Below are 22,437 nucleotides of genomic sequence, written 5' to 3'. Positions count from 1 at the left end.
TTAGATAAATGGCAAGTTAAGCCCTCCCTATGTGGGCCACCCAAGTGGCAAAGGTGTATGTCAGGTGGCAAAAGCAGGAAGCTAAGCAGGTGCAACCCTGGTCAGCCACTGGATGGGCAACATAGGGGACCAAAATCAGTGGTGTAACCTTTTGCTGTATTGTCCATGTGAAAGTGATTGGAGGGCATGAAAAGAAACTATCTCAAGAGCCCAATGGAGAGAAAGACCCCAACCCAATTGGATAATATATAATATATGAATGGGATCAGTCTCTTTCTCTCTCTCCCCCCTCTCTGGAGGCCAAATGCCTGGTGGAGGTGTGTATCCCAGATTAGATAAATGGCAAGTTAAGCCCTCCCTATGTGGGGCCACCCAAGTGGCAAAGGTGTATGTCACAGTGGCAAAAGCAGGAAGCTAAGCAGGTGCAACCCTGGTCAGCCACTGGATGGGCAACATAGGGGACCAAAATCAGTGGTGTAACCTTTTGCTGTATTGTCCATGTGAAAGTGATTGGAGGGCATGAAAAGAAACTATCTCAAGAGCCCAATGGAGAGAAAGACCCCAACCCAATTGGATAATATATAATATATGAATGGGATCAGTTTCTTTCTCTCTCTCCCCCCTCTCTGGAGGCCAAATGCCTGGTGGAGGTGTGTATCCCAGATTAGATAAATGGCAAGTTAAGCCCTCCCTATGTGGGACCACCCAAGTGGCAAAGGTGTATGTCAGCATGGCAAAAGCAGGAAGCTAAGCAGGTGCAACCCTGGTCAGCCACTGGATGGGCAACATAGGGACCAAAATCAGTGGTGTAACCTTTTGCTGTATTGTCCATGTGAAAGTGATTGGAGGGCATGAAAAGAAACTATCTCAAGAGCCCAATGGAGAGAAAGACCCCAACCCAATTGGATAATATATAATATATGAATGGGATCAGTCTCTTTCTCTCTCTCCCCCCTCTCTGGAGGCCAAATGCCTGGTGGAGGTGTGTATCCCAGATTAGATAAATGGCAAGTTAAGCCCTCCCTATGTGGGGCCACCCAAGTGGCAAAGGTGTATGTCACAGTGGCAAAAGCAGGAAGCTAAGCAGGTGCAACCCTGGTCAGCCACTGGATGGGCAACATAGGGACCAAAATCAGTGGTGTAACCTTTTGCTGTATTGTCCATGTGAAAGTGATTGGAGGGCATGAAAAGAAACTATCTCAAGAGCCCAATGGAGAGAAAGACCCCAACCCAATTGGATAATATATAATATATGAATGGGATCAGTCTCTTTCTCTCTCTCCCCCCTCTCTGGAGGCCAAATGCCTGGTGGAGGTGTGTATCCCAGATTAGATAAATGGCAAGTTAAGCCTCCCTATGTGGGCCACCCAAGTGGCAAAGGTGTATGTCACATGGCAAAAGCAGGAAGCTAAGCAGGTGCAACCCTGGTCAGCCACTGGATGGGCAACATAGAGAACCAAAATCAGTGGTGTAACCTTTTGCTGTATTGTCCATGTGAAAGTGATTGGAGGGCATGAAAAGAAACTATCTCAAGAGCCCAATGGAGAGAAAGACCCCAACCCAATTGGATAATATATAATATATGAATGGGATCAGTCTCTTTCTCTCTCTCCCCCCTCTCTGGAGGCCAAATGCCTGGTGGAGGTGTGTATCCCAGATTAGATAAATGGCAAGTTAAGCCCTCCCTATGTGGGGCCACTCAAGTGGCAAAGGTGTATTTCAGATGGCAAAAGCAGGAAGCTAAGTAGGTGCAACCCTGGTCAGCCACTGGATGGGCAACATAGGGGACCAAAATCAGTGGTGTAACCTTTTGCTGTATTGTCCATGTGAAAGTGATTGGAGGGCATGAAAAGAAACTATCTCAAGAGCCCAATGGAGAGAAAGACCCCAACCCAATTGGATAATATATAATATATGAATGGGATCAGTCTCTTTCTCTCTCTCCCCCCTCTCTGGAGGCCAAATGCCTGGTGGAGGTGTGTATCCCAGATTAGATAAATGGCAAGTTAAGCCCTCCCTATGTGGGACCACCCAAGTGGCAAAGGTGTATGTCAGGTGGCAAAAGCAGGAAGCTAAGCAGGTGCAACCCTGGTCAGCCACTGGATGGGCAACATAGGGGACCAAAATCAGTGGTGTAACCTTTTGCTGTATTGTCCATGTGAAAGTGATTGGAGGGCATGAAAAGAAATTATCTCAAGAGCCCAATGGAGAGAAAGACCCCAACCCAATTGGATAATATATAATATATGAATGGGATCAGTCTCTTTCTCTCTCTCCCCCCTCTCTGGAGGCCAAATGCCTGGTGGAGGTGTGTATCCCAGATTAGATAAATGGCAAGTTAAGCCTTCCCTATATGGGGCCACCCAAGTGGCAAAGGTGTATGTCACAGTGGCAAAAGCAGGAAGCTAAGCAGGTGCAACCCTGGTCAGCCACTGGATGGGCAACATAGGGGACCAAAATCAGTGGTGTAACCTTTTGCTGTATTGTCCATGTGAAAGTGATTGGAGGGCATGAAAAGAAACTATCTCAAGAGCCCAATGGAGAGAAAGACCCCAACCCAATTGGATAATATATAATATATGAATGGGATCAGTCTCTTTCTCTCTCTCCCCCCTCTCTGGAGGCCAAATGCCTGGTGGAGGTGTGTATCCCAGATTAGATAAATGGCAAGTTAAGCCCTCCCTATGTGGGGCCACCCAAGTGGCAAAGGTGTATGTCAGGTGGCAAAAGCAGGAAGCTAAGCAGGTGCAACCCTGGTCAGCCACTGGATGGGCAACATAGGGGACCAAAATCAGTGGTGTAACCTTTTGCTGTATTGTCCATGTGAAAGTGATTGGAGGGCATGAAAAGAAACTATCTCAAGAGCCTAATGGAGAGAAAGACCCCAACCCAATTGGATAATATATAATATATGAATGGGATCAGTCTCTTTCTCTCTCTCCCCCCTCTCTGGAGGCCAAATGCCTGGTGGAGGTGTGTATCCCAGATTAGATAAATGGCAAGTTAAGCCTTCCCTATAGTGGGGCCACCCAAGTGGCAAAGGTGTATGTCAGTGGCAAAAGCAGGAAGCTAAGCAGGTGCAACCCTGGTCAGCCACTGGATGGGCAACATAGGGACCAAAATCAGTGGTGTAACCTTTTGCTGTATTGTCCATGTGAAAGTGATTGGAGGGCATGAAAAGAAACTATCTCAAGAGCCCAATGGAGAGAAAGACCCCAACCCAATTGGATAATATATAATATATGAATGGGATCAGTCTCTTTCTCTCTCTCCCCCCTCTCTGGAGGCCAAATGCCTGGTGGAGGTGTGTATCCCAGATTAGATAAATGGCAAGTTAAGCCCTCCCTATGTGGGGCCACCCAAGTGGCAAAGGTGTATGTCAGTGGCAAAAGCAGGAAGCTAAGCAGGTGCAACCCTGGTCAGCCACTGGATGGGCAACATAGGGGACCAAAATCAGTGGTGTAACCTTTTGCTGTATTGTCCATGTGAAAGTGATTGGAGGGCATGAAAAGAAACTACCTCAAGAGCCCAATGGAGAGAAAGACCCCAACCCAATTGGATAATATATAATATATGAATGGGATCAGTCTCTTTCTCTCTCTCCCCCCTCTCTGGAGGCCAAATGCCTGGTGGAGGTGTGTATCCCAGATTAGATAAATGGCAAGTTAAGCCTCCCTATATGGGGCCACCCAAGTGGCAAAGGTGTATGTCACAGTGGCAAAAGCAGGAAGCTAAGCAGGTGCAACCCTGGTCAGCCACTGGATGGGCAACATAGGGGACCAAAATCAGTGGTGTAACCTTTTGCTGTATTGTCCATGTGAAAGTGATTGGAGGGCATGAAAAGAAACTATCTCAAGAGCCCAATGGAGAGAAAGACCCCAACCCAATTGGATAATATATAATATATGAATGGGATCAGTCTCTTTCTCTCTCTCCCCCCTCTCTGGAGGCCAAATGCCTGGTGGAGGTGTGTATCCCAGATTAGATAAATGGCAAGTTAAGCCCTCCCTATGTGGGGCCACCCAAGTGGCAAAGGTGTATGTCACATGGCAAAAGCAGGAAGCTAAGCAGGTGCAACCCTGGTCAGCCACTGGATGGGCAACATAGGGGACCAAAATCAGTGGTGTAACCTTTTGCTGTATTGTCCATGTGAAAGTGATTGGAGGGCATGAAAAGAAACTATCTCAAGAGCCCAATGGAGAGAAAGACCCCAACCCAATTGGATAATATATAATATATGAATGGGATCAGTCTCTTTCTCTCTCTCCCCCCTCTCTGGAGGCCAAATGCCTGGTGGAGGTGTGTATCCCAGATTAGATAAATGGCAAGTTAAGCCCTCCCTATGTGGGGCCACCCAAGTGGCAAAGGTGTATGTCACATGGCAAAAGCAGGAAGCTAAGCAGGTGCAACCCTGGTCAGCCACTGGATGGGCAACATAGGGACCAAAATCAGTGGTGTAACCTTTTGCTGTATTGTCCATGTGAAAGTGATTGGAGAGCATGAAAAGAAACTATCTCAAGAGCCCAATGGAGAGAAAGACCCCAACCCAATTGGATAATATATAATATATGAATGGGATCAGTCTCTTTCTCTCTCTCCCCCCTCTCTGGAGGCCAAATGCCTGGTGGAGGTGTGTATCCCAGATTAGATAAATGGCAAGTTAAGCCCTCCCTATGTGGGGCCACCCAAGTGGCAAAGGTGTATGTCAGGTGGCAAAAGCAGGAAGCTAAGCAGGTGCAACCCTGGTCAGCCACTGGATGGGCAACATAGGGGACCAAAATCAGTGGTGTAACCTTTTGCTGTATTGTCCATGTGAAAGTGATTGGAGGGCATGAAAAGAAACTATCTCAAGAGCCCAATGGAGAGAAAGACCCCAACCCAATTGGATAATATATAATATATGAATGGGATCAGTCTCTTTCTCTCTCTCCCCCCTCTCTGGAGGCCAAATGCCTGGTGGAGGTGTGTATCCCAGATTAGATAAATGGCAAGTTAAGCCCTCCCTATGTGGGGCCACCCAAGTGGCAAAGGTGTATGTCAGATGGCAAAAGCAGGAAGCTAAGCAGGTGCAACCCTGGTCAGCCACTGGATGGGCACCAAAATCAGTGGTGTAACCTTTTGCTGTATTGTCCATGTGAAAGTGATTGGAGGGCATGAAAAGAAACTATCTCAAGAGCCCAATGGAGAGAAAGACCCCAACCCAATTGGATAATATATGAATGGGATCAGTCTCTTTCTCTCTCTCCCCCCTCTCTGGAGGCCAAATGCCTGGTGGAGGTGTGTATCACAGATTAGATAAATGGCAAGTTAAGCCTTCCCTATGTGGGGCCACCCAAGTGGCAAAGGTGCATGTCAGGTGGCAAAAGCAGGAAGCTAAGCAGGTGCAACCCTGGTCAGCCACATGTGAGCCCTTATCACTAAGTCAATGGGTGGCATTAAGGGCTCAGGCCATAAATAGGTGCATTCTAGTTTTAATTTCCCAGCACATAAAAAAAACTTTTTTCCAAATGCACACACACTGCTGCAGGCCACTTTTTACCATGCCTTTCTAAAAGAATCCATTAGCCCTCCATAGCTCCAGGTACAATATATAACTTAGGTTGTGAGCCTATTAGGGACAGTGCAAAGTACCTATAATAGAAATTGTAAACCACATGGAGGGACGTAATCGAAAGGGATGCCCAAGTTTTTCTGAGGATGTCCTCACAGGATGTCCTCCTGAAGGGGCGGGGAAACCCGTATTATCGAAACAAGATGGATGTCCATCTTTCGTTTCGATAATATGGTTGGGGCAGCGCAAATCTGGAAATTTAGGTTGTCCTTAGAGATGGTCGTTTCTGATTTTCGGCCATAATGGAAACTGAGGACGCCCATCTCAGAAACGACCAAATCCAAGCCCTTTGGTTGTGGGAGGAGCCAGCATTTGTAGTGCATTGGGCCCCTTGACATGCCAGGACACCAACCAAGCACCCTAGGGGGCACTGCAGTGGACTTCAGAAATTGCTCCAAGGTGCATAGCTCCCTTACCGTGTGTGCTGAGCCCTTCAAAACCCACTCCCCACAACTGTACACCATTACCATAGCCCTTATGGGTGACGGGGGGCACCTAGATGTGGGTACAGTGGGTTTGTGGTGTGTTTTGGAGGGCTCACATTTATCACCAAACAGGTGGGGGGGGATGGGTCTGGGTCTGCCTGTCTGAAGTGCACTGCACCCACTAAAACTGTTCCAGGGACCTGCATACTGCTGTGATGGACCTGAGTATGATATTTGAGGCTGGCAAAAAATATTTTTAAACAATTTTTTTGAGGGTGGGAGGGGGTTAGTGACCACTGGGGGAGTAAGGAGAGGTCATCCCCGATTCCCTCTGGTGGTCATCTGGTCAATTCGGGCACCTCTTTTCATGGCTTGGTCGTAAAAAAGGACTAAGTAAAGTTGTCCAAGTGCTCTTCGGGGGCGCCCTTCTTTTTTCGATTATGGGCTGAAGACGCCCATGTATTGGCACGCCCAAGTCCCGCCTTCGCAATGCCTCCGACATGCCCCCGGGAACTTTGGTCGTCACCACGACAGAAAGCAGTTGGGGACGCCCACAATTGGCTTTCGTTTATGCCGATTTGGGCGACCCTGTGAGAAGGATGCCCATTTTCTGATTTGTGTAGAAAGATGGGCGTCCTTCTCTTTCAAAAATAAGCCTGATAGTCACCTTTGGGATCACTTGTGGTATATCAAGTGCTGAAAATAAATAAAATATTTCCCTTCCATTCTTGGCAGCTTGATATGAAAATAATTAATTTAATCTCTTTTTTTCCCTTCATAGAAAGAAAACTAAAAAATGTGAAAGCTATAGAATGATAGTTTCTAGCAGTGTTTGACAGAGAAAAAAAGTGATCATACATATATCCTGGAGCTAAGCCATACAGAATTTTATAAACCAGAAAATTTTAAAATAAACTCTGGCTTCAATAGTAAACCAACACAAAACAATATAATAGTCTGAAATGCTATCAAATTTTTTAAGTGAAAAAATTGATTGAACTACTGTATTTTTTTTTTGTTACATTTGTACCCTGCACTTTCCCACTCAGGGCAGGCTCAATGCAGCTTACATATTGTATACAGGTACTTATTTGTACCTGGGGCAATGGAGGGTTAAGTGACTTGCCCAGAGTCACAAGGAGCTGCCTGTGCCTGAAGTGGGAATCAAACTCAGTTCTAACCACTAGGCCACTCCTCCACTCTGGATCATTTGCAACCTTTTTGACACATGTATAGGTGTGGCTAAATAAATGAGGTTGCAATAATCCAATATTGAAAGGATCAAAACCTGAGCTAATAGTCTACACTGATCTAAGGGAAAAAGAAATCAATGCACCCTACAGAGTTTCCACACAAGATTAAAAGATTTTTGTTACAAAATTAAATTGAACGTCGAATGACAAGGTTTGATCAATAAAAACTCCTGATAGGTTTGCAGTAGATGAGAGAGTATAATTATGTTGTCCTGTAGAGAGTGATGTGCAATTAGGATCAGGATTTTTATCAATAAGAAGAAATTTAGTTTTTTCAGTGTTCAACTTTAGTTTGAAGCCTGGATGATGAGGTTTAATCAGTAAAATACAATTATGAATAACAGCACTTCATGTTAAAAATAATAAAACAGGATTAAATCTGTATTGCCATCTGCATAACTATTCTTTTTATAACCAGCCTCTTCTAATTCATATCCTAATGAAAGTACAAAAACATTAAATAAAATAGGAGAAAGAATTAAAGTCCCCCAACTTTTTTTTAACCCGATATGATCTACTTTGTATAAAATAAAAACCTTGAAACCAAGATAAAACATGGCCCGAGATGCCCATGGATTCTAGAATTTACAGAAAGATGGTATGATCTACCAAGCTAACGGCGCTTGATAGATCAAATTGAGGAATGAGTAGCCGTTTGCCCTCACTTACAGTCATGCAAAATCCAATAAAGAACATAACATAGTTTCAGTAATAAAAGCAGCATGGAAGCTGGATTGTGAAAAGTAAAGTAGGTTATGTCTATCCAAATATTCATTTAATTGATGCTAACATAATATTGGTTCTCCGAGGACAAGCTGGCTGCTTGTTCTCACGACTGGGGTGACGTCCGCGGCAGCCCCCACCAACCGGAAAGAAGCTTCGCGGGACGGTCGGCACGCAGGGCACGCCCACCGCGCATGCGCGGCCGTCTTCTCGCCCTGTGCGCGACCGCTCCCGCCAGTTCCTTTTTTTCCGCGTCTGGAGAGAGTTGTGCTTTGCCGCTCTCTCTGTTTCAGCCGCTGGAATTTCGATCGCGTTTACGCGGATCGTCGCTTTTCTTTTTCTCTCTTGTTTTTGGTTATCGCCGGTTTACTTTTCAAAAAAAAAAAAAAAAAAACCTGAGCGTGTGGAGCACGCGCTCCCCTTTTCCCTCGCTTCCAGCGGGGACGCCACGTTGCGGCCTAGTGGCCGCTCGGTCGTTTCTTTTTTCGAGGTGTGATTCCAGCCACCATTGACGACTTTGACTTCGCCGACGCGATTTTTCCGTCGATGTCCTCGAAGGTCCCGAGTGGATTTAAAAAGTGTGGTCGCTGCGGCCGGCCGATCTCGCAGACCGACACCCACGCTTGGTGCCTCCAGTGCCTCGGGCCGGAGCACAATATCAAGTCGTGTTCCCTGTGTCTCGGTCTCCGGAAACGGACTCAGGTTGCGAGGCAAGTTCTGCGGGACCGTCTTTTTGGAACTTGCGCCGGCCCCTCGACGTCGACCTCGACGGCATCGGTATCAACGCCCGGTCCTTCGGTACCGGTATCGATGCCCGAGACATCGGCACCGATGGCATCGACCCCAGGAGAACAGGTCCCGTCGGCCCGCCGGTCCTCCGGTGAGAGTGGAGGTGAGAGGCCGCGTGGGCAGTCGGCCCCGGTCACTCCCTCAGCTCGTGGGCCACGGGACCGAACCCTGTCTGACCCGGTACCTCGAGACCGAGGGGGATCGACCTCCTCCTCCTCCATGCCTTCCGGCGCCGGTGACGGGCATCGCAAGAAGGATAAGAAGCGTCGTCACCGGTCGCCCTCGGTGCATCCGGATATCGGAGAGGAGGCGACGCCGAAGCGTACTCGTCGAGAGGAGAGGTCCCCGTCGTTTGTGGAGGTACCGACGCGTCGGGGTTCCGGCACCTCGGTGCCGTCTCCTGGCCCCCATCAGCTTCTGGCGCCGACACCCCTACCGGCCCCACCGCCTTTCCCGGCAGCGGGCCTGGACGAGTGCCTCAGAGCCATCCTTCCGGGGATCCTGGAAGGGCTGATGCGCCAGGCTGTGCCGGCGCCGGGGGTGCTTGCGCCCTCGGCGCCGATGTCTGTGGCGCCGGCGCCGTCGACACTGCCGCCGCTTGCGGCGCCGGTCTCGACCGCCACGCAGGTGGAGTCCCCGTCGACGTCGATGGAGGGAGCTCCGTCCCCGCCGGCGCGGGAGTCCACCGCTCGACGACACCGAGACCCTGGTGCCTCGACGTCGAGCCGGGCCCGGTTCAGGACTCAGCTACATGAGCTTATGTCCGATACCGAGGATGAGGACTCGTGGGGGGAAGAGGAGGACCCTAGATATTTCTCCTCAGAGGAGTCTACGGGCCTTCCCTCGGACCCCACGCCTTCACCGGAGAGGAAGCTCTCACCTCCCGAGAGTCTCTCCTTTGCCTCCTTTGTGCGGGATATGTCTATTAGCATTCCCTTCCCCGTGGTCTCTGTGGAAGAGCCGAGGGCCGAGATGCTCGAGGTCCTCGACTATCCATCACCACCTAGAGAGTCCTCCACGGTGCCGCTGCACAATGTCCTCAAAGAGACACTGCTTCGGAACTGGGTGCGACCGTTAACTAACCCCACCATTCCCAAGAAAGCAGAGTCCCAATACAGGATCCACTCCGACCCAGAGTTAATGCGGCCCCAATTGCCCCATGACTCGGCGGTCGTGGATTCTGCTCTCAAGAGGGCACGGAGTTCGAGGGATACCGCCTCGGCGCCCCCGGGGCGTGAGTCTCGCACTCTGGACTTGTTTGGGAGGAAGGCCTACCAATCCTCCATGCTCGTGACCCGCATCCAGTCATACCTGCTCTATATGAGCATTCACATGCGGACCTATGTGCAACAACTGGTGGACCTGGTCGAGAAGCTCCCGCCGGAGCAGTCCAGGCCTTATCAGGAGGTGGTCAGGCAGCTGAAGGCGTGCAGAAAGTTCCTGTCCAGGGGTATCTATGACACCTGTGACGTGGCATCTCGTGCTGCGGCCCAAGGTATAGTGATGCGCAGGCTCTCATGGCTGCGTGCCTCTGACCTGGACAACCGCACCCAGCAGAGACTGGCCGACGTCCCTTGCCGGGGGGATAACATTTTCGGTGAGAAGGTCGAGCAGATGGTGGACCAACTGCATCAGCGGGAAACCGCCCTCGACAAACTCTCCCACCGGGCGCCTTCAGCATCCACCTCCACAGGTGGACGTTTTTCCCGGGCCCGGCAGGCTGCACCCTATTCTTTTGCAAAGCGTAGGTACAACCAGCCGGCCCGAAGGCCTCGTCAGGCACAGGGACAGCCCCAGCGCGCTCGTTCCCGTCAACAGCGTGCGCCTAAGCAGCCCCCTGCGCCTCCACAGCAAAAGCCAGGGACGGGCTTTTGACTGGATCCACGGGAACATAGCCGCCCTCAAAGTGTCCGTACCGGACGATCTGCCGGTCGGGGGGAGGTTAAAATTTTTTCACCAAAGGTGGCCTCTCATAACCTCCGACCAGTGGGTTCTCCAAATAGTGCGGTGCGGATACGCCCTGAATTTGGCCTCCCTGCCGCCAAATTGTCCTCCGGGAGCTCAATCCTTCAGCTCCCATCACAAGCAGGTACTTGCAGAGGAACTCTCCGCCCTTCTCAGCGCCAATGCGGTCGAGCCCGTACCACCCGGGCAGGAAGGGCAGGGATTCTATTCCAGGTACTTCCTTGTGGAAAAGAAAACAGGGGGGATGCGTCCCATCCTAGACCTGAGAGGCCTGAACAAATTCCTGGTCAAAGAAAAGTTCAGGATGCTTTCCTTGGGCACCCTTCTGCCAATGATTCAGAAAAACGATTGGCTATGTTCCCTGGATTTAAAGGATGCATATACTCACATCCCGATACTGCCAGCTCACAGACAGTATCTCAGATTCCGCCTGGGCGCACGGCACTTTCAGTATTGTGTGCTGCCCTTTGGGCTCGCCTCCGCCCCACGAGTGTTTAGAAAGTGCCTCGTGGTGGTGGCGGCGTACCTACGCAGGCTGGGAGTGCACGTGTTCCCATATCTCGACGATTGGCTGGTCAAGAACACCTCGGAGGCAGGAGCCCTCCGGTCCATGCAGTGCACTATTCAACTCCTGGAGCTGCTGGGGTTTGTGATAAATTACCCAAAGTCCCATCTCCAGCCAACCCAGTCTCTGGAATTCATAGGAGCTCTGCTGAATACCCAGACGGCTCAGGCCTTCCTTCCCGAAGCGAGGGCCAACAACCTCCTGTCTCTCGCTTCGCAGGCCAGAGCGTCTCAGCAGGTCACAGCTCGGCAGATGTTGAGACTTCTGGGTCATATGGCCTCCACAGTTCATGTGACTCCCATGGCTCGTCTTCACATGAGATCTTCTCAATGGACCCTAGCTTCCCAGTGGTTCCAAGCCACCGGGAATCTAGAAGATGTCACCCGCCTCTCCACCAGTTGCCGCACTTCACTGCTCTGGTGGACCATCCGGACCAATTTGACTCTGGGACGTCCATTCCAAATTCCGCAGCCCACGAAGGTGCTGACGACGGATGCATCTCGCCTGGGTTGGGGAGCTCATGTCGATGGGCTTCACACCCAGGGTCTGTGGTCCCTCCAGGAAAAGGATCTGCAGATCAACCTCCTGGAGCTCCGAGCGATCTGGAACGCGCTGAAGGCTTTCAGAGATCGGCTGTCCTGCCAAATTATCCAAATTCGGACAGACAATCAGGTTGCAATGTATTACGTCAACAAGCAGGGGGGCACCGGATCTCGCCCCCTGTGTCAGGAAGCCGTCGGGCTGTGGCGCTGGGCGTGCCAGTTTGGCATGCTCCTCCAAGCCACGTACCTGGCAGGCGTAAACAACAGTCTGGCCGACAGACTGAGCAGAGTCATGCAACCGCACGAGTGGTCGCTCCATTCCAGAGTGGTACGCAAGATCTTCCGAGAGTGGGGCACCCCCTCGGTGGACCTTTTCGCCTCTCAGACCAACCACAAGCTGCCTCTGTTCTGTTCCAGACTTCAGACACACGGCAGGCTAGCGTCGGACGCCTTTCTCCTCCATTGGGGGACCGGCCTCCTGTATGCTTATCCTCCCATACCTTTGGTGGGGAAGATCTTACTAAAGCTCAAGCACGACCGCGGCACCATGATTCTGATAGCGCCCTTTTGGCCCCGTCAGATCTGGTTCCCTCTTCTTCTGGAGTTGTCCTCAGAAGAACCGTGGAGATTGGAGTGTTTTCCGACTCTCATTTCGCAGAACGACGGAGCGTTACTGCACCCCAACCTTCAGTCTCTGGCTCTCACGGCCTGGATGTTGAGGGCGTAGACTTCGCTGCGTTGGGTCTGTCGGAGGGTGTCTCCCGGGTCCTGCTTGCCTCTAGGAAGGATTCCACTAAAAAGAGTTACTTTTTCAAGTGGAGGAGGTTTGTCGTTTGGTGTGAGAGCAAGGCCCTAGAACCTCGTTCTTGCCCTGCACAGAGCCTGCTTGAATACCTTCTACACTTATCAGAGTCTGGCCTCAAGACCAACTCAGTAAGGAATCACCTTAGTGCGATTAGTGCTTACCATTATCGTGTGGAAGGTAAAGCCATCTCTGGAGAGCCTTTAGTCGTTCGATTCATGAGAGGCTTGCTTTTGTCAAAGCCCCCTATCAAGCCTCCTACAGTGTCATGGGATCTCAACGTCGTCCTCACCCAGCTGATGAAACCTCCTTTTGAGCCACTGAATACCTGCCATCTGAAGTACTTGACCTGGAAGGTCATTTTCTTGGTGGCAGTTACTTCAGCTCGTAGGGTCAGTGAGCTTCAAGCCCTAGTAGCTCATGCTCCATATACCAAATTTCATCACAACAGAGTAGTGCTCCGCACCCACCCAAAGTTCCTGCCGAAGGTGGTGTCGGAGTTCCATCTTAACCAGTCAATTGTCTTGCCAACATTCTTCCCCAGGCCGCATACCCGCCCTGCTGAACGTCAGTTGCACACATTGGACTGCAAGAGAGCATTGGCCTTCTACTTGGAGCGGACACAGCCCCACAGACAGTCCGCCCAATTGTTTGTTTCTTTCGACCCTAACAGGCTAGGGGTCGCTGTCGGGAAACGCACCATCTCCAATTGGCTAGCAGATTGCATTTCCTTCACTTACGCCCAGGCTGGGCTGGCTCTTGAGGGTCATGTCACGGCTCATAGTGTTAGAGCCATGGCAGCGTCAGTGGCCCACCTGAAGTCAGCCACTATTGAAGAAATTTGCAAAGCTGCGACGTGGTCATCTGTCCACACATTCACATCTCATTACTGCCTCCAGCAGGATACCCGACGCGACAGTCGGTTCGGGCAGTCGGTGCTGCAGAATCTGTTTGGGGTGTAAATCCAACTCCACCCTCCAGGACCCGAATTTATTCTGGTCAGGCTGCACTCAGTTAGTTGTTCTTCGTAGGTCAATTTCTGTTATACCCTCGCCGTTGCGAGGTTCAATTGACCTGGATTCTTGTTTTGAGTGAGCCTGAGAGCTAGGGATACCCCAGTCGTGAGAACAAGCAGCCTGCTTGTCCTCGGAGAAAGTGAATGATACATACCTGTAGCAGGTGTTCTCCGAGGACAGCAGGCTGATTGTTCTCACCTACCCTCCCTCCTCCCCTTGGAGTTGTGTGTTTCATCTTTTGCTAGTCATTCAACTGGCGGGAGCGGTCGCGCACGGGCGGGAAGACGGCCGCGCATGCGCGGTGGGCGTGCCCTGCGTGCCGACCGTCCCGCGAAGCTTCTTTCCGGTTGGTGGGGGCTGCCGCGGACGTCACCCCAGTCGTGAGAACAATCAGCCTGCTGTCCTCGGAGAACACCTGCTACAGGTATGTATCATTCACTGATCTGGGGTTTGAGCACAATTACATTTGGATTATTAACCTATTCTTATGCTATTTTTATTATATTATTTTCCTCTGATTTTGTATTTACATCTACTCCCAGGTATTTTGTGATCTCCGCCAACCCCCCACTAGATATCAAGCAGAATATTATAAGGCTTCGAATATTGTGTTGCAATTTTGGTCACTACATCTCAAAAAAGATATTGCAGTATTAGAAAAGATACAGAGAAGGGCAACAAAATAAAATTATAAAAGGAATGGGACAACTTTCCTATGAGGAAAGGCTGAAGAGGCTAGGGCTCTTCAGCTTGGAGAAGAGATGGATGAGGGGAGATTTGATAGAAGTCTATAAAATACTGAATGGAGTGGAAATGGTAGACGTGAATCACTTGTTTGCTTTTTCCAGAATTACAAGGACTAGGGTTCATGCAATGAAGCTACTAAGTAGTAAATTTAGAACAAATTGGAAAAAAAATTCTTCACTCAAAATTAAACTGTGGAATACATTGCCAGAGAATGTGGTAAAAGCAGTTAGCTTAGCAGGGTTTAAAAATATTTGGATAATTTCCTATAAGAAAAGTCCATAAGCCATTATGAAGATGGACTTGGGAAAATCCACAGCTTATTTCTAGGATAAACAGCATAAAATCTGTTTTATTTTTTTGGGAGCTTATCAGGTACTGAGTATCACTTTTCCACTTTAGTTACAATATAGAATGTCAGCCATCAAGTTAACTACCTCACACTTTATTGAAAATTCATAAAATTCCTTTATTGAAAACTCTCAACATTAAAATTCTATAAAATCTTATCTAACACTTGAATAATATTAACCCAATGCTCTATCACATTCTCACCATTCATTCTTCATTCATGTGGGTTCAAACAACCACAGAACTATTTAAGCATCTAATATTTCTGTTCTTACTCCATGTACGGTACATCTCCACTCAAGTATAGTTAATTCATGTTTTTTTCACAGAAATAGTTATGTGATAGTGTCGTGTTATTATTCAGGTGTTAGATAAGATTTTATAGAATTTTAATGCTGACTGTTTTCAATAAAGGAATTTTTTTTAAATTTTCAATAAAGTATGAGGTAATTACTTGATACTTGATAATGGGTGTGCATGAAAAATAAATGTAAACAGTGAACCAAATACCTATGGGATTTCCCCCCTGATATGTACATTTACATTGCATCTACTTTCATGGCTATATCAACAGTAAGCCATGTTATTGCTTTAAAAGAGGTAGCAATGAGCTAGGTCTTTTCTGCATTATGGTCAAGTCTTTGGAATAACTTGTTATTTTGTGCTTGTTTGTCTACTCCAGGTGGGCTCCTTCTTTATGATTAACTTGTGCCTGGTCGTCATTGCAACACAGTTCTCAGAGACCAAGCAGCGGGAGCACCAGCTGATGCAGGAGCAGAGAGCCCTCTACCTTTCCTCCAGCACTGTGGCTAGCTATGCTGAGCCAGGCGACTGTTATGAGGAAATCTTCCAGTATGTCTGCCACATCCTGCGCAAGGCGAAACGCCGCACTGTGGGGCTCTACACCAGCTTGCAGAACCGGCGGCAGAGCCAACCTGAGCTGGGAATCAACGGGAAGGAGAGGAGATACCTGTGTAAGAGCCAACCTTTACAAATCCTTGCCCAGGATCAATTGTTGCGGTTAATAATATTTTGCATTTATCGTAGTGGCTCAAGAAAGAGGCATGTCAGTCATTGTGCCCTTACCATCATGATGGTAATCATTCCAGTTATAGATCCTGTGAAGAGTTTTGCTAAATGATAGGAGGCACTGTACATGGTTTGTCAAAGTATCATTGAGGTACCGAAAAAAAGGAAAAAAACTGCTGCTCTTGACTGAAATCTTTGAGAATCTCAAAACCTCAACCAGTCTGCTTCTATATCCTATAATTTAAAACATTTGTATAGGCTTCTGACTTGAATGCATGCAGTATCTGCTTGTCTCCAGCGCTTTCCTCCTGGCTGTCTGTTTCATACAAGTATCTTTCTAATATGATCCCAACCCCTCTCAGATTTCACATTTTAGGTTCCTGTTAGACTGTTTTAGATTGACTAAATACATTGCATTGCACACTGTCAGTCCTATTGAGGATTCTAAAGACTATAATATCCTCTTCTGTTTTCCTTGCTCTAGGCTAAGCGTGTTTAATGTAGCCAATCTTTCCTTCTAGCCTTTACTTGATTTGATATGCCACTTATTAATCTTCCAGCTCTGTGCTGCATTTTTAATCTGCTTGATATCTTTCCTGCAATGCAGAGACCAGAATAGATTCACAGTGTCCAATGTGAGGTCTAACCAAGACATTGTGCATGGGAAGGGAGATTATTTAACTGGACCATTTGTGACTTTTAGAAACATAGAATTGGGGTGGCATATAAGGACCTTAAGGTTTGATTTATTTATTTACCTGTATATCCCAGTCCAGGTTCTTAATGAATCTCATCTTGTTATTAGCCTTCTTGCTTAAACCTTTTCTTGCATGTTGAACTGTGGAATGTGTGAAGCCTAAGGGGCCCATTTACTAAGCCATGTAGGCGCCTACGTGCACCCAACGCATGTCAATTCGGAGTTACCACCTGGCTGCCTCATGGCCCAGGCAGTAATTTTGATTTTTACGTGCGTCTGCGACACGTGCCAGAAAATAATTTTTTTTTTGGCGCGCGGCGGAAACCGGGCGGTAATTGACATTCTACACGTAGAGACCATTACCACCCAGTTAACACGTGAGACCTTACCACTAAGTCAGTGGGTGGCGATAAAGTCTCAGGCCCAAAATGGAAGTGCGCCAATTTTTGTTTTCCAGTGTGTCAATTTTCGGCCCCAAAAAAGGTCTTTTTTGCAGGTGCATTGAAAAATGGACCTTGGCATGTCCAATGCACATGTATACACCAGTGCAGGTAATTTTTCAGCACATCTTAGTAAAAGGACCCCTAAATCTTTTCCCCTTCTGTAAGGATGAATATGCTATTAGTTAGAGTGTAGGGTTCTTTCCTGTTTTGCTTGGGTCCCAGAGCCAAGATACTTTATATTTACCCATGCCAAGCTGCCTTGGGGGCCCAGCTTTTGAGAGGAAGGTTTTAGGACATGCCCCGAGCCCCATCCACTCTGCCTCCTATTTCCACCCACTGACATATACCATAATTCTGCGGCCATGGCACCAAGAAGCTGCCTTCCCCTCTGACAACAGGAAACACCTTAATGAAACATTGTGTCCTGCTGCAGTGGAAGCAGTCTTGTGATAAGAGCTCTGAGATTTTGCAATTCTTATCATGAGACTGGTCCTGGTGTAGCAGGAGATGACGTCTTATTAACACATCTCCTACTGCCAATGGAGGGAAAGGCTGCTGAGTGGGAGTACTGGGTGTGCGAGTGCGGGAGATGAACTGTGAAAGCGGAAGTCTTCCACTGAATGCAGGGAGACTTGGCAGGTTTGCCCTTGTGGCACCTAAGTGCCAGGTGTCCAATTCATAGACCTTTACTACTACTACTTATCATTTCTATAGCGCTGCTAGACATACGCAGCGCTGTACACTTGAACATGAAGAGACAGTCCCTGCTTGACAGAGCTTACAATCTAATTAGGACAAACAGGACAAATAAGAGATAAGGGAATATTAAAGTGAGGCTGGTAAAATAAGGGTTCTGAACAAGTGAATAAGGGTTAGGAGTTAAAAGCAACATCAAAAAGGTGGGCTCAGGAAGTCTATTCCAGGCATATGGTGCAGCAAGATAAAAGGAATGGAGTCTGGAGTTAGCAGTGGAGGAGAAGGGTGCAGATAAGAGAGATTTACCCTGTGAACTGAGTTCCCGAGGAGGAGTGTAGGGAGAGATGAAAGTGGAGAGGTACTGAGGAGCTGCAGAGTGAATGCACTTATAAGTCAATAAGAGGAGTTTGAACTATATGCGGAAACGGATAGGAAGCCAGTGAAGTGACTTGAGGAGAGGGCTAATATGAGCATAAGGGCACTGGTGGGATATTAGTCGTGCAGCAGAATTTTGAACAGATTGAAGAGGAGAGAGATGGCTAAGTGGGAGACCTATGAGAAGCAAGTTGCAATAGTCTAAGCAAGAGGTGATAAGAGTGGATGAGGGTTCTGGTAGTGTGCTCAGAAAGGAAAGGGCGAATTTTGGTGATATTATAGAGAAAGAAACGACAGGTTTTAGCAGTCTGCTGAATATATGCAGAGAAGGAGAGGGAGGAGTCGAAGATGACCCCAAGGTTATGAGTTGATGAGACAGGAAGGATGAGAGTGTTATCCACAGAAATAGAGAATGGGCGAAGAGGAGAGGTTGGTTTAGGTGGACCTTTCTAAGTTTCTCAGCGATTCATCCTCTTCCCTTGCTGTGTTCTCTGTGCCAAAGGATTAACTGGCATCAGCAACTTTCCTACTGGACTTTCTGAGGCATGTGCCTTTCATTGGTGTACTGCTTCCTGAACTGCTTAAGTATATTAGAAACTGCTTTCAGTGAGTCTGTGCATGCTTGTGCTATCCTTTTTGTTGCTGGGTTTTTTGTTACCCCATTAGAGATTAGCACTTCAGTTTCCAGATATTTTGACAGGGTTAAGTGTTGCATACCCACCCTGCCTTCGTACACTGACACATGTCAAAGAAGGTAACTTTGCTCTTCACAAAAAGCTTTCCTGTACTTAGATCTGACATGTGTAAGGCACTGTTTTCTAGTATTTCTCAGGGCAATTAGTAAAAAGCTTCGAAAAGAGCTCAGTTCTTATTGTGATCCAATTTTATATTGTAAACCACTCTGAATGTCTGTCAGGAATAGCAGCCTCTAAATGTTACAAATTAGTGAGAAAAACACTTCTCGGTGATAAACATTGCCAGTTATACAGACTGCAAGGCTTAAAAGGAGAAAAAGGCTCTCAGAATTTTCACAGTTCCATGTTGGCATAACTTATCCGGCCAAAGACTATAGGATCCTTTTACTAAGCTGCAGTAAAATGTGGACTTCATGTAGGAATTTCCTATGCACTTAGCCCAGACTGAATGTGACTATTTAGAGCTTTTTGTGTTGTGTTAATTGCAGGTGTGTTCTAATGTCCCCATTACCACACAGTATCTGCAAACAATGAATGCAGGAGCACATACTGCCTCCTATTTAGGAGGTGCTACGTGCTCCCGAATTAACTCTGCATTATCCAGTTAGAGCCAGATTCTGTAAATGGCTTCTAAAATCTAGATGCGTCAGAGGAAGTGACGTCAGCACTGTGAATGGCAGCCTAAGAGGGGATGGAACTAATCTCGTATGAGGAAAGGCTAAAGAGGTTGAGGCTTTTCAGCTTGGAAAAGAGAACGATGAGGGGAGATATGATTGAGTGAGGTCTACAAAGTGGTGTAGCACGAGTAGAAGTAAATCAATGTTTTACTTGTTTCAAAAGTACAAAGACTAGGGGACTCTCAAGCAAGTTACATGGAAATACTTTTAAAATAAATAGGAGGAAATATTTTTTCACTCATCAAATAGTTAAGCTCTGGAATTTGTTGCTGGAGGATGTGGTAACAGCGGTTAGCATATCTGGGTTTAAAAAAAGGTTTCCTTGTCATCAAGCAGATGAAGCCATTACGTATGGGTTGTGTCCATCAACCAGCAGGGGGAGATAGAGAGCACTCAATTTTTCACAGTGCCTCATGGCCAGCTAGCGCCACTGCCTCTTCAGTATTCTCTATCTCCCCAAGCAGGGTGGCTGCAGCTTCTTCGAGCTCCATCAAAAATCTGCCTGGGGGTGGCTCCTGGCTTGCCAGTTGTTAGCCGGGGTGTTAGAGGCTATAGCAGCTTCACTTTGAAGGCACATAGGTCAGCCCTTTCCCTGCCTTACCCATGCCCCCGTGGATGTGCACATATTAGCTTGCTTTTCCCTGTCCTTTCCCACTCAGTGGATGCAGGCACATTGGTTCGCCTTTCCCTGCCTTTCCCACTTATCTGAGCCTCCGGAGTGTTTTTTTATTTACCTCTTTTGCCTCTGCTTTCCTCACAGCGTTAAAAATAAATAAATTAATTAATCAAAGTCGCGTCGCACTTTAGCGCAGCGATCTTGGAAAAGAGGTTTTTTTTCTTGAGATTCTTCTGCAGGACCGGAGCTGTGATACTCGGTCTAGTGAGGTAAGAGTGTTTTCTGACTCCTTCGGGGTGGGCCCGCAATCGGGACGTTTTTGGCGCGAACCGCCATTTTTGAATTTTACCGCCGTTTTCGGCGATGGCTGCGGAGACTGTGAAGCGCTGTTCTAAATGTGGCAAGCGCAAATCAGCAGTGGGGCTCTGTAATTCGTGCTGTACAGACGGTAGAGCCGGCCCGAGCATGGCGAGCGGCGATCTTTTGCGCTCTGAGCTGGCAGCGGACGCCATTTTGGATTTTCCACATGGCGCGGCCTCCATTGCGACGGAGAGGCCTGAATCTGGGGGGGGGGGGTTCTCTGAGTGAGGGTAATAATAGAGCTGATATCCCTGGGCAGGATCCTGGCGGTCAGGGAGCGGTTTTCTCCCCTGATTTTGTTTTAATGCTGTATAGGGCGTACATGCTTAAAAGAGCTCTTCCACACTGTTCTTCGGACCCTCTGCCCGCCCCTCCGGTGGATCCTGGCCTTTTGGAGTTGGCTTTGCCTGTTTCTTAGAAAGCAGGAAACTGATATCAAAGCAGCAATGGCGACAATATAAAACACAGATGTAGTTGAATATGGTACTAGAAGTCTAATATACGAAATCAGACGAGAGTAAGAGTTGTAACAAAATGTAAACGTATTCAGGAAGATGGTGGTAAATGTTCTGGGCAAGCATTAAAGAAATCCTGGGCTTTGGTGACAATGTTGAAAGAATGCCAATGGCCTTCAGAGAACACTTTCAGTAGAGCAGGATAAAGGAACATGAAGTGCATCTATCCACATGGCTGGAGCAAAGTCAGTGAACTGACTGCACTTCTCCAAAGGAGTGGAGGAGTAGCCTAGTGGTTAGTGCAGTGGACTTTGATCGTGGGGAACTGAGTTCAATTCCCACTGCAGCTCCTTGTGACTCTGGGCAAGTCACTTAATCATCCATTGCCCCTGGTATAAAATAAGTACCTGAATATATGTAAACCGCTTTGAATGTAGTTGCAAAAACCTCAAAAAGGCAGTATATCAAGTCCCATTTCCCATAAGTGCCACTGAATTATCTTGAAATTGTTGCACAGGTACTCCATCATGTAGTCTGGTCCCAAACTGACTTGTAAGACTTCTGCTTGATAAGGAAGGCTAAGAGGGACTTTGAAAAAAAGATTGTGTTGGAGGCAAAAACGCATAGTAAAATTTTTTTAAAGGTATATTAAAAGCAGGAAGCCGGCAAAAGAATTGGTTGGACTGCTAGATGACTCTCCTGCCCAAGTGGTGTGCATGCACTAACCCAAGTCCCTCCTGTAGGGGGAAAATATCCACCAATCATGATTTCAATGGGATAACAACCAATATTCCAGAATGGTTTCGGGGATATCTGACCATCGCAGGTTCCCCATCTGGGAGTGATTTTAGGGGGTTTAGGTTGTCAGCATCTCTTTTCAGTTGCTCCTGCATCCCAGCAAGCTCCTTTTGGAAGGCCTGCACATCATCCTTGACTGTAGAGACGTGTGTCTCAACCTCTCCTGTGCGGGAACTAATTGGAAATCAGTCACTCCAGGGAAGAAATATAACTCAACAAAGTCTCCAATTGAGGTTCCAAAGTACACAGTGCTGGTGTAAGATCCAAGACAACAGCACCAGCTGGCTCAAAGGCCCCTCCACCATCTTGTTCTCTCAAGGATGTGCGCACTCCTTATCTTTTTGTGGATTTTGAGGTCATTCGATCTCCAACTTTGGACACAAATTTGTACATGCAATTCAGGGACAATGCCAGGTACACGGGCAAGATAAATCTTGAATGTGATGATGAAAGATGCTAGTAGATTCCGCGGGGGACTTACCAGTGGGACAAAGACACATCCTGTCTCTTTCACATCTTCAGGTGATCTCCTCTAAGGATTTATTAAATGTTTTAGGAGGGCAGAACGTCTGACCTTTCTCAAGTTTCTGGGATGGATCCCATCCGGCCACATGGCTTTATCTATTTTCAGTTTTTCATAAATTCTTCCTTCCATAAATGGTGCAATATCAACTTCATTTTCAAATGTACCTTTATCAAGTGACTGAGGTCCTACTTCAGGATTTTCTTTGCTGAAGACAGAACACAAGTATCTGCTTTTTGCTCATCACTCTCCACAAAGCATCTTTCTGTCTTACAATCCCATTTCTA

At 47.7% G+C, this 22,437-nt stretch overlaps 1 protein-coding gene across 1 annotated transcript in view; it reads left to right on the top strand.

Moving 5' to 3' along the window:
* LOC115473410 (voltage-dependent T-type calcium channel subunit alpha-1I-like) overlaps nucleotides 1-22,437 on the top strand; it is a 935,734-nt gene that overhangs the window by 465,989 nt on the left and 447,308 nt on the right. The window contains 1 exon segment of the mRNA XM_030208356.1: nucleotides 15,469-15,760. Within this exon segment, the coding sequence (XP_030064216.1) occupies nucleotides 15,469-15,760 (292 nt within the window).

The sequence above is a fragment of the Microcaecilia unicolor genome, chromosome 1 (assembly GCF_901765095.1).
Source record: "Microcaecilia unicolor chromosome 1, aMicUni1.1, whole genome shotgun sequence".
In the NCBI taxonomy this organism is placed as follows: Eukaryota; Metazoa; Chordata; class Amphibia; order Gymnophiona; family Siphonopidae; genus Microcaecilia; species Microcaecilia unicolor.
Note: the sequence above shows the minus strand (reverse complement) of the source record. Positions and strands in the feature narration are given on the sequence as shown.